The sequence below is a fragment of the Maniola hyperantus genome, chromosome 13 (assembly GCF_902806685.2).
Source record: "Maniola hyperantus chromosome 13, iAphHyp1.2, whole genome shotgun sequence".
NCBI classification, from domain to species: domain Eukaryota; kingdom Metazoa; phylum Arthropoda; class Insecta; order Lepidoptera; family Nymphalidae; genus Maniola; species Maniola hyperantus.
The window spans coordinates 9,127,961-9,140,945 of record NC_048548.1 but is presented as its reverse complement, the minus strand read 5'-3'; the positions used below and the strand labels follow the sequence as shown (position 1 = coordinate 9,140,945).

General features: G+C 35.0%; 1 protein-coding gene and 1 long non-coding RNA gene across 3 annotated transcripts in view; both read right to left on the bottom strand.

Annotated features, from left to right (window-relative positions):
• LOC138403170 (uncharacterized) overlaps nucleotides 1–12,985 on the bottom strand; it is a 410,491-nt gene that overhangs the window by 103,860 nt on the left and 293,646 nt on the right. The gene's annotated exons all lie outside the window — the stretch shown is intronic.
• The window catches only part of LOC117987479 (thyroid peroxidase), a 178,836-nt gene that overhangs the window by 50,040 nt on the left and 115,811 nt on the right, over nucleotides 1–12,985 (bottom strand). The window contains exon 1 of one of the 2 annotated variants that reach the window (XM_034974498.2): nucleotides 1,235–1,576. The exons of the other annotated variant lie outside the window; for it this stretch is intronic. Within the exon in view, the coding sequence (XP_034830389.1) occupies nucleotides 1,235–1,251 (17 nt within the window). The 5' untranslated portion in view covers nucleotides 1,252–1,576. Of the gene's footprint in view, nucleotides 1–1,234; nucleotides 1,577–12,985 lie in introns of those variants that run through there. 2 annotated transcript variants of the gene reach the window in all.

Genomic DNA, 12,985 nt, shown 5'->3' with positions numbered 1-12,985 from the left:
CTACAATCGGCTCTATCTAGAGCTCTACGTAAGTTCTTTACGATATTTATATTATTACGATTGTATATTATAATATTATATAAATTATAAATATAGAGCCTTTACTATAGAGTAGGTATTTTTAAGTATCTGTCCTGGGACATAGGTCCCTTCCGATAGTTAACAATGTCGTAATTAAGTATTTAATTATTTGTTTTTGCGCTATTACCTAAAGACAAAATTTACCTCCTAAAATACCTGTTTAGTATAAATTAATATTGGCGAATATGTTACATTTTATCCGTATATTGTCCGTCCAACAACGCAAGCTAAGCTTTTGTGAATTAGCATCAGGTATAATTATTCATCATCATCATCAACCCATCGCCAGCTCACTACAGATCATGAGTCTCCTCTCAGAGTGAGGAGAGTTTTGGCCATAGTCTACCACGCCGGCCAAGTGCGGATTAGCAGACACACCCTTGACAGCATTATGAAGAACTCTCAAGCATGCAGGTTTCTTCACGATGTTTTAAGTGATATTTAATTACTCAAAACGCACATAGCTCCGCTGAAAAATCTGTGATAGCCTAGTGGATAGGACATCCGCCTCCTAATCGGAGGCACGATAGAGGTTCGATCCCGTGCACGCACCTCTAACTTTTCGGAGTTATGTGCGTTTTAAAGACAAGGTATGATAATTCGAATTCAATTCGACTATAAAGTATAAATCAATTCAACAAAAAAGTGTCACACAATTCTATTGCATAAATAGAAGCATGTACCTATTTCTACTATTCAAAGCAGGTTTTTCGAAAAAGTATTTGCCAATCAATTTGGCAAAGACCTCTTGTTATCACTTTTCAACTCTTACCTACTGTGTCTAAAATAAAATGAATATTTGTCTAGAAGGTTACAAGCTCGAGGTCGATTACTTTCCGCGGCTGCTTAAATTCAATTGTTAAAAATAGATATTTTAAAACGTGCATATTTTAAGTTTCGTAATTCATCTTATTAGAATATTAATTTGATAGCATGTGTTTAACTTTAAAGCTTAATAGAGTTGAACTTAGCGCTGGCATTGTCCTACTTTTGTGATCGTAAGGAATTTCGACTGTATATTTTATGATTTTCAACCACGGTTTTATACGCCATAAAATATTGTTAATAGAACGTGCTTATAACTTATATTGAACTTAGATTGAACTTAGATATATATTATAAAATAAATATCTGATGATGATGGGTAACTTACATTTTCATAGATCCCATGATGTCACCAAAAACAAAACGAACAATGGTCACTCAAAAAAAAATCATAGACAAAACAAAACACGTCTGCCTGGGAAATTTCACTTTTCGTATCGATGTTCTAATTTTGAATTTCGCGTTCGATCGCGAGCGCGCGCCGTTCCTCGCGAACGTGCTGGCTCGCTGACTACCGCGGAGTGAAGCTGGATGCAGGGCTTCCTTCGCCTACTGGCAAGAGAAAGTTAGCAGTTATCAAACTTGGCGGTTACGTTCGGTGATGACGCTATCTTCCCCGATTGCGTATACAATGACAAAAATTTTCGCGTCCCCAAGATTGGCGCGCTACTGACACGGTGAACGGACGACATTTGAGTCCTACTTTGGGTGCTCGTTTGTATTTATTTCAAACAAACTAGGTACCTAGCATACATCGTGGTCTTTCAAAATTTTAAAAGAATACATAAAAAATCTGTATTTTAATTAGCAACGATCATGTGATCTTGTTTGTTGTGCGGATTTGAAATGGGGATAAAGGATGCAGGATGCAGGCCAGTTCATTAACTTTTGAATGTAAAGTTTTGTTAAGCAGTTATTTATGAGAATATTAAGCACATATTTTACGTGTAAATATCTGTAATTATATTTTATATCCGTCCCTTTAAAACTCGATTCGATGTTTTGATTTGAAGCGATCTGAGAACATAAATAAGTTACTTACCAAACATATACCAAATTTAAATAAAAGTACCTACTTCAAGTTTTTTAATGGCATTTCACGCTTTGTTAACATGGCAAATCCATGTTAACAAAGCGCGAAACTTGTGCTAGAAATGCTCATTAATTAGGTAGGTCTGTAGGTAATTATGTTTACAAGTCCAATCAGATTTCAGATCATCTTTTAGGATAGGTAGTAATGGTTGAGTCCATAATCCGGTGGAGAGATGAGATAGAAGCATTTGGGAGTAATTGTGGTCTCGGTTTCGTCCGCGTCGTTTTAGATTTTTAAAAATTTTGCGGAAATTCTGATTTTCCGAGGAAAAAAATATTCATTATCGGACGGATATCCGTTATTCGTTAAATCCGTCTCCGGATGCAAGCTAGGTATCCTCCAATTAGGAGGCGGACGTTCTAACTGCCAGGCTATTTCAGCTTTTTCCCCGGAATACAAGCTGTTAAATGGATGGACCGTGAAGAATAAGCAGACAGAGAAACAAACTGACTGACACACTTTCGCATTAGGTAATGGGCTACTTGACTCATATCTAATTTCGTCCAATAAATCATTATTTATTATAGTGACAACGAAATATATCAATAACAATTATTAAAAACGCAGGATGGATATATAAATCCAATTTTAAAAAATACAGTTTTTATTTTTATTTGAAACGCAGAAAACGCTGTCAGCCATGATGTGACGTCATTAAATATGTAAACAAAGAAATGTCATCCCTATGTCACGCGGGGACTAACGTAGTATCCATATATATAAAATTTAGAGTCCTGACTAACTTATATATCAACGCACAGCCTAAACATCTAAACAGCTGGTCCTAGATACATGAAATTTGGTGGGTGTGTTCTTTGTAGGTAAAGAGAAGGTATCCACTAGGAAAGAATTTTTTGAAATTCCACCCCTGAGTGGGTTAAATGGAGGTTTGAAATTTATGAAGTCCACGCGGGCGAAGTCACGAGCATAAGCTAGTTTTTATATATTTCTAAAAACTCATAGTAAACGTAAAAAAATATCGTTTTCTCTGTATAAATTGAATAAGTTATTACAACAAAGTGATCTTTGCAAAAATAAATTTGGGTTGAAGTCGTTAGTCATATAGGATCCCTTTAAGCAAGTCTTCGCGTGTTACGTATATTTATTTCACTGGGCACTCTAATCCACAACTTTCCTGTGGTCTTTATCGATGCGTTTTTTACATTCTCGGATGATACAATAACGAAAATTACTACATTTTTCATGTATACTAGTATAGAAGTCATGTTTATTAAACTTTGGGAGGTTATGCTGTTGTTTACAAATGCATGACGTCAGAGCACAGATAATCTATCGGCCAAACATGGCCGACAGTGTTTTCTCCTGTCTAAGAAAAAAATATTTTTAAATGAAAGTTTTACGGTTTTTAGGGCGCAAAAAATATAGTGTTAATTTTTTTGATATAATAGCACAAATATTAACCATTTAAGACCAACTTTAAAAAAGTGTCAAGTAGCCTATTGGGTATTTGACTGTATTTCTCAGTGATTATTAAATAGAGGATCTCCCAAAATGAGTAAAATCTACTTCCTTTGTTAGTTTTAAATAACGTAACAAATATTTCAAATTATCGATTAAACTAAAAAAGTTGTGTGACGTCACATTCCAGTATTTCATAGAATCTCGCATACGTGCGTTTTAACGTTTGATAAAAAGTCACTGATTTGACTAGTTGTCAAATACCGTGAGTACACTGCGACAATGCTCTCTTGGCACTTGAATGACATTGACATGAGGGCGCTGTTGGAGAACAAAGGCTTAGAATATTCAAACAAGGACAAAGGGGTCACTTGATGGCAACGTAGTTCCGATTTTCGCCACACGCCAAGATAGCCTTGTCCCACTGTAATAGGTATTAGTGTATTAGTAGGTATGGTTTTACTTGTCGTTCATATTGTCTTCTTATAGATTTGAAATGTGTCTTATTAAGGTTTGTTAGGTTGCACGTTATATTGTGAGAAGCGAAATGCCATCGTGAGGTAGAGCACGTAGGTAAGCCGGATTGATTTATCTTAGGACTTTCAAATCCTTGTAGCCATAAAATGTTTGCTTAATATATTAGTAAGCATGTTAACTTTCCAGACTAATATTATAAATGCAAGAGTGTGTCAGTCTGTATTTCTGTCTGCTAGCATTTCACGGCATCTGTTTAACCGTCTTTGACGTTTGGTACAAAGAAAGCTTGGATCCCAGGGTAATACCTACCTACCTAAATACAGTATCCGGCAGGAAATATTGTACATCGACCTTTAGAGAGAGATAGTGGTTTTGTAGAGCTTTGTCTCTGCCGTTGAGACTTACAAAACGTCACATATACCTAGGTAGTGACAGAGACAACGCTGTACCTCTTTCAAATAAGTAGTCGATGTGCAATATTTCCAGCCGGCTACTGCACTCGTATATTCCTTTTTCTTCCTGAAAAACAAAGAGTTTTTTCCTACGGCATTCCTAAAACACTAAATCCACGTGGACGAAGTGCGGGCATCATTCATATTCTATTGGGTATACACCTTGCATCCAAGACGGGATTAGGCTACTTCTTATTCCAGAAAATCAAAGATTGAGTTCCTATGGGATTTAACAATAACTAAATCCACGCGGACAAAGTCGCGGGCATCATCTAGTGTTTAAAATAAGTAAGTATTTATACTCTATACTAATACTATAAAGAGATTAAGTTTGTAAGTTTGTTAGTAAGGGGTAATCTCTGGAACTATTGAAGCGATTTAGGAAATTCTTTCACCAGTAGGAAGCTACATTATTCACATAGAGTGACATAGGCTATATTTTATTTCAAAAACATTAGAGATCCCTACGAAAATTGTAATTAGCTACCCGTGCGAAGCCGGGGCGGGTCACTAGTGTTAAATATAAGTTATATGCTAAGCATGGTACAAAATACAAATACTTGTAAAGCAATGAGTCGTGAGTTGGTACAGCCGTGACAAACTGGCTACTCGTAGCTACTAGTAACTAGTTGCAACAGTTCTAAAGGTATGTTTCCGAACCACGCTGCACGCAGCAGTGCTGCCGCAACAGTGCTGTCGCAGCCCTACTGAAATGAAATGAAATGAAATGAAATGAAATGAAAATCTTTTTATTCGTATAAACTTTTACAAGTGCTTACGAATAGTCGGATGCAGCTACCACTACATCTACTGGTCCACACTTATATGAGACTAGCTTCTGCCCGCAGCTTCGCCCGCGTGGCCTACAGGAAACAAATGGTTTTTTTTTCAGAAACAAACATTATAACATCAGGACGCGCACCCTGAACCTTCCAACCCCCATTTCATCCCTTTAGGGGGGGATTTTCTCATAGCCGTTTCTTGGCTGACACCTAACCTCAAGAAAAAATCTACTTTCCAAATTTCAAGTTAATAATATCAATAGTTAAAACTTTCCCATACAAACTTTCATCCCCTATTTTACCACCCTTATGGGCGAATTTTCCAAAAATCCTGAAACACGTATTTCTTCATTTGTGACCGGAAACCCAAATACCAATTTTCATGCAAATAACTTGAAAAATGACGGACTTTCATACAAACTACCATTCCCCATTTAACCCACTTAGGGGTGGAATTTCGAAAAATCCTTTCTTAGTGGATACCTACTCTTTGCAAAGAATATACCCTCCAAATTTCATGTCTTTAGGACCAGTGGTTTAGGCTGTGCGTTGATATATATGTCAGTCAGTCAGTCAGTCAGTCAGGACTTTGAATTTTATATATACATTCCGAGCTAGGCAGCAATGTCGCGGCAGCAATGTAGCGGAACATTGCTGCCTAGCTCGGAATGTAATCTCATATAAGCTTATAGAAATTGTATGGGGACCAGTAGTGCCACGACAGCACTGTTGCGGCTGCACTGCATGCGTGCAGCGTGGTTCGGAATCATACCTTAAAGCTTCTAACTCTTACATTGTTTCTAGAAAAGAGTCCTTTACTTTCATCATATTGTGTTCATCGTGTTGTCATTTCTTTTCCCATAAATGCTAACCTACACCCTTAAAATGTGCGGCTGACTTTACAGAACGTCTAAGAAAATTATTTTATTATTTAGACTCAACTTCCAAACTAATTTAAATAGCGTAGAAGTAAGCATATTTTATAAAACATGCCCTTATAGAAATGTATAATTAATCTAAATGTATAAAACGAAAAAGTGACTGACTGACTGACTGATCTGTCAACGCACAGCTCAAACTACTGGACGGATCGGGCTGAAGTTTGGCATACAGATATCTATTATAACGTAAGCATCCGCTAAGAAAGGATTTTTGAAAATTCAACCCCTAGCCCTAAGGGGATGAAATAGGGGTTAAAAATTTGTGTAGTCCACGCGAACGAACTCGCGAGCATGAGCTAGTTAGGTTATAATAACATAACTGACAAGATAGAAACAGATAGGAGAGTAGGTACGTACACTATCAGATTAGTTGCGCCGACATTAATAAATAAAATTAACATAATCAATTAAAATTAAATGATACAAATTATAGAACTTATCTTTTACGACTCAAGAACATTGTCCGGAGAAAGACCGGCTATTAAGTTGATCGCCCATTGCGTAACACGTGGGTTAAATATTATTCGATTGTGAGCGGCCAGCTTTCACTTTCGCGGGTGATAAGTTAAAACTATATATGGCGAACACGCATGGAAATATCGGTACTTACTTATTACAAGTTTAATTGTTTGCGAAGCATTGCATACACATAGTTTATCATGGGTCGCCTTTATTGGACTCTGTCGAAGAATAGAATAGAATAGAATAGAATGTTTTTTTATTCATGTAAACTTTTTAAAAGTGCTTATGAATAGTCAGGTAGTTTTAATTTACCACGTCCAGGTTTGGAAGTCCATTGATGGCAACCTAGAGGTCCAATCAAGGCGACCATGCAAAATTCAAATTTAATTTGGTTTTTCACAATTTGTAAACTAATGCGACAAAGCAGACTTATGGCATTCAAATATCGCCCCTAGCAACATCAACATCACAGGTTTATATAAAAATCTTTACTTGAAAGCACGTCTGTGCTATACCAAGTGGGGTATCATAATATCGATACCTCTGGGCTCAAAGGTCGTAAAGGACAAAACGCTACTTTTCAGGAGAAGCAAAAAACGAAAAAAAATTAATTCTTTTTTCTCTAGCATCTTCGTTTCTTTAGCTATTTAAATGAAACCTAGGAAGAAAGTGCTTAGAATTTATAGTGTTTTCTAAGGCAGTGTTCAAAAATTGCCCTAGTGCTGTATTTACTGAAATAGATTTCCTTTACGACCATAAATTTGAAAATAAATGTCCTTTACACCCTACAAATTATCATTCTATGGTATTACCTAAGGGCGTAAATCTACTTTACTGCACAAAACTGAACAAAATAAGGAAATAACCGACATGTGTAATAATTTTTAGGGTCTTAAGGATCACCCGCTAAGGTATTCTGTAAGGATAAAATAATAATTACAGTTAAGTATTAAACGCATTATGTAATTTTGTATGTAATTATGCATAAACTATTATATTTTCTCTAAAAATAATAATGAAATAACATATTGTTCAAATAAAACGTATTTTTTCTAATCAAACCGAGATCATTTATTTGGAATTGAACACGAAGCCTTACAATAAATCTTATAAATTAATATTTTGGTAACTAACTATTTTTTAACCCACTCTCTTCTTTAATGTTATAATTAGTTTCACTTCTTTCTTAAATCAACTTTATAAACATAAGATGATTTATTTATTCATCTTCCTTCTCACTTTCTTCATCATCCTCTTTATCTGTTTCTTTCAAGGTTTCAAGTAGCTCATAATCGCATGGAAGTTCCCTGTATTCGTTATCAAATCTTTTACGTGTTGTTTCATTTTCACACTAACTTATCAGGTAAATATAAAGTATTTAACTAATGATTTTAAGCTTATTTCGTCATTTAACGACATATTTTAATGTATTTAATGTACCGGTACGGGAAAGACAGATGGCCTACCTACCTTTTGTAAAAGGAGTAACTGATAAAATAGGTACATTGTTGAAAAAACAATACAACATTAAGATCGTGTTTACTCCCTTACAAAAGATTGTCAACGATGCTATCAACGAAGGATCGTCTGCCATACCAATGTCTGGGTGTGTATAAGATCGACTGCAGCTGTAGGATCTCCTATATTGGTCAAACGAAGAGACACATGCAACTCGGGTATTAGAACATTTCAAAGCGGTGCGAAACAACGATCCTCAGAAGTCTGCGATCGCAGAGCATATTCTACAGCTAGGCACAACATATTGGATTGAACTCCACAATCCTCGAGTTCTCTCCATAGACCTCCACTATACACCTAGACTAGTGCGCGAAGCGATTGAAATTCGCAAACACCAGAATTTCAATCGTGAGGATGGTTTTAAACTAGCAAGTAGGTATGTGGAATCCTGTGGTAGAATTATGCAAATCAAGACAGCATCGAACGACATCGAAAGTTAATAGTGACGCTGTGAGTGTATTTTGCCGGACAGCTCGAGAAGTTCCAGCGAAAAGAACAAGAAAGAGGGTAGTTCGCTACTGCCCTTGACAACTCGAACTTCATCTCTCGCAGCACCGCAGTCCCGTTGTAACCACGACCCGTGCAATTGGGTTGAAATGTCGACAAATAAAAACAAAAAATAATTGTGGTATGTACCCGTTATATACATGAAAATATACAGTATTTATATAATCTTTCTTATTACAATTTGCTTACTTTTATTCTAAGATCAATAAAGTACTTGCTTGTACTAGGTATCTTAACCTAATTAGAAAAAAGTCATTTATATTAAATAAAAAATGCCCAAAATTAATTATACTTCTTTTTTCTATGTTCATCATACAGGAATTCTGAGACCAATCATGTAAATGCCTATAGATATCCTTATTTACTGCTAAAATATTTCTACTATTTACTTCTGTGAGATGGGTAAATTTGTTTGGTGTATTAGTACTATCAAAGATATAATTTTGTCTGAAATTAAAAGTTTGAAATCACTGGAAAACTCGAATAAACCCTCCAAAATTATATGTTTTATCGAATCAGGCGTTACTTTGCGGAAGTCCATGATATACAATGAACCAAAAGCTTAATGTAGACCTTACAATCCACAATTGCAAAATTGCAATTGTGGATTGCAAGGTCTTAAAATTGATGATAAAATTGATGCTGAGCCAGTACCTATATTAGATAACAGTGAAAGATGTCAATATGTTGGCCAATCTAAAGTATTTGTAATAAACGATTTTTGTAGTCGAGCGAGTAGTGTACATTTAAAGATACATAATATGTAAAAATGAAATCATAAAACCATTGGAGTTGTTTTATAATATTGACATATTTTATCGATATAAAATATTGTTGTTCATATAATTTTGTATGGTTATTTCAAAAATTTGACAAGAATAGTATTAAAAATCAATATTTTTACTTCGCGCAGACACCGACATGCAGTTTATCATTTCAGGTTTTGCTGAAAATATGATGTTTCAAATAACGCATTAATATTTTTTTGTAATTTAGTAGTGTATGAACTAATACAATATTAAAAAAAATTTAAAAAAGGTTTCGTGTAGTGTCAGGATTTTTTCAAAGTGTGTTGTGCATTACAATGCACACTGCCAAGAATAGGGTTAATCAAGTTAGGTAGTATATTCTAGGACTTGTGGGACTATTCCTCATCTACTTTTGTTTATTTACGCCCTTAAGGGCGCAAATGAAAGCGCATTATTAAAATGAAACTAGGTAGTAAAGGACGCTTTCATTTTTTTATTTTAAATTGTAAGGGTGTACAAGACAATTTGTAAACGTGATGTCCTTTACGTCCAAAATTTTGAGGTGTCATATTAACCATCTAAGGTGGTATAAGACAATTGATAATTTATTTGTATGTTACGCCCAAAGGTTTTTTTAATACTTTGCTTTACTACCAAAAGGAGTAGACTCTGGTAACCAAGTGTTACTTACACCCATATTTTCACGGTAAACTTTGTTTAACGTGCCAAATTATGTGGGTCGTAAAGGCATTTTTTTTACGAATTTCGTGAAACGGAATATACAGATCGATAGAGAATTAAAAACTGAGTAAAGCAGTGTCAAAAAGTCATTTTCGACCAAATGTCCTTTACGACCTTTGAGCCCAGAGGTATCGATATGAAAGGGCTTTACTGGTACATTCTAAAACAGATTTTTATTTATTTTTAGGCATTTTTGATTTATCGTGCAAAATGTCGAAAAAATACGTCTGAACCCTCGACGCGCGAGTCTGACTCGCACTTGGCCGGTTTTTCAAAATCAGTGCGATATGTAGGCACCTACTCGTACATTTTGGCATACGTAACTAGGCGCATTTTAGCTGGCAGAGCTTTTTTTGACAACTGATGTATCAGGTCATCTTACTCTATGGTGTACCTGTACAACTCCAAGATGGTAGATAACATAATGAGATATTCGAGACAAGCAGGTATCCAGATGACATGGACATCAAGTGAAAGTAGACCCGCCTCCAAACCTGTCCTCCGTGTCATCTTAACCAGCTTATATAATACAAAAACAATCATTTGGGAACGCATTTACATTTTAAATTATAACCATGCTGGTTTTATTAGGGATCATCCACTAATTATTATTGTCTCCTGATTTTTTATTACTTAAAACTGAAAATATACAAAATACGCGCCGGAGACGTTGTTTCTAGAAGTTGTTATACAAGGCACTGTATGCTACAAAGCGCGTAAAGCCGAGACTTTAAGCTAAAGTAGGTAGGTACTTAAATTAATTAATTTTATTTTTTATGTATAATAAATTTGAGGTGATGAAGTATATATTATTATGTAAAAAAATAGTATATAACTACTTGGTAATGAAGTGACATTTAGTATGGCATATGGTCATCAATGTCCTAATACCCATAATATAAGTAAGCGACAGTTCGAGATAGTAATCGGGGAGGAAACGCCCTGCACACCCGCACGGCCCATGCGCTTCCTGGTGCGGGCGAGATCCTAATCCTCTATGTCCTAATACCTACCTACCTACTTGTGATTTTGGATTATAGTCATATAGGTATTACCTATTACTGTCTACACCGGATATCTTGGACGTTTCATTCGTACCTTCGAGTAGTAGAATGTAGATTATAACGCTCATAATTCGATGATATTAAATTATTATATCCTTACTTGTAACCATCATACCTACACATCCTTTTGTAACAAAATATCCGAATTTGATTCTTATGGTAAAAAAACAGGGTTTAAAATTGAGTAAGGTAAAAAAATTACGTATTTTCGTTTAAGCCAAATATTTACTAAAATTTCACTTTCAACTGTACTCATAAGAGTTGCAGTCATATTATTCAGAAATTAGTTAAGCTTTCATACGGAACGGTCACAAAGGAATGCTAAGCCACAGGCTAAACTAACACTAGGTAGGTATCTACATCTGAAATATCGTGAAACTATTCTCTAATGTCAACCTTACCTATTAAAAAAAAATACGGATATAAAACTATATTCAAAATATGTAAAATATAAATATTATAGAATATAAATAAAATCAATATCGCGTAGGTAAGACAGTACCTAAATTAAATTTAGTGGCTGAATTTTAAATAAATAAATATAAATCTTTTTTATTCGTATAAACTTTTACAAGTACTTACGAATAGTCGGATGCATCTACCACTGGTTCGGAATGCCTTTCCTACCGAGAAGAACCAGCAAGAAACTCGGCGGTTGCTCTTTTCAAATATTTGATATAGGTACAAGATTATGCCATGTATAAAATAGTATTTGCAGTCTTGTGCGTTGCTGGAACGAGCTGCAGGTCAAATCCACGCTCTTTTATCATTTAGATAATCTTCAATTGTGTAATATGCTTTTTTCAGGAGCATATTTTTAATAGATTTTTTAAACTTGTGCAAAGGTAAGTCCAAAATAGTTTGCGGGATTTTATTATAAAAGGTAATACCCATACCCACAAACGACTTTTGGACTTTCCTGAGGCGGAAGGTAGGAGCTGCAAGTTTGTTTCTGTTTCTAGTTAGCCTATTTTGTAGATCACCAATTTTCTTGTAACTAAGAATATTTTGTCTTACAAAAATTATGTTATTATAAATATATTGAGAGGCTACAGTAAGGATATCTATTTCCTTAAATTTATCTCGAAGGGAATCGCGTGGTCTTAAGTTATAAATTGCGCGTATTGCCCTTTTTTGTAATACAAAGTTAATCGTGTACCTACTTGGACGATTTAAACCTACCTACGTGTACCTTAAATACTGTATACTTATTACACACAACATATAATTTTGTTTTATATTTTATTTGTTTATGAGCCAAAAACAATGATGTAGTTGCAGCAAAAACATGTCCCAAATTAAATATGTAGGTTTCGCCTGGTGGTTAAATTAATCACGCTGTCATTAATTGGGAGGCTGCGCTCTAAATGATAGGTATTTACCTACTTGTTATCGTTCGTAGATACTAATGTAAATCCTGACTAATATTATAAAGGCGAAAGTTTGTATGTGTATGTGTGTGTATGTTTGTTACTCCTTCATGCAAAAACTACTGGACGGATTTGGCTAAAATTAGGAATGGAGATAGATTATACCCTGGATTAACACATAGGCTACTTTTTATCCCGGAAAATAAAAGAGTTCCCGCGGGATTTTGAAAAACCTAAATCCACGCGGACGAAGTCCCGGGCATCAGCTATCAGCAAAAAATATCAGGATTTGATGACTCAGAAAATATTGGTTTTTGCATTTCATTTGTCTAGAAAACATTAACTACCTACACTAAATTTGAATAAATACACAACTTTAACTTTAGTAGCTACTAAAGAAGCGAAAAACGATTTCCAAAGTTACAAAAAAGCTGACACATTCAAGCGGAAATTTGCGCATTTAAATAACTAGTTACTTACAGCAAATTCTTAACATTTAGGTAC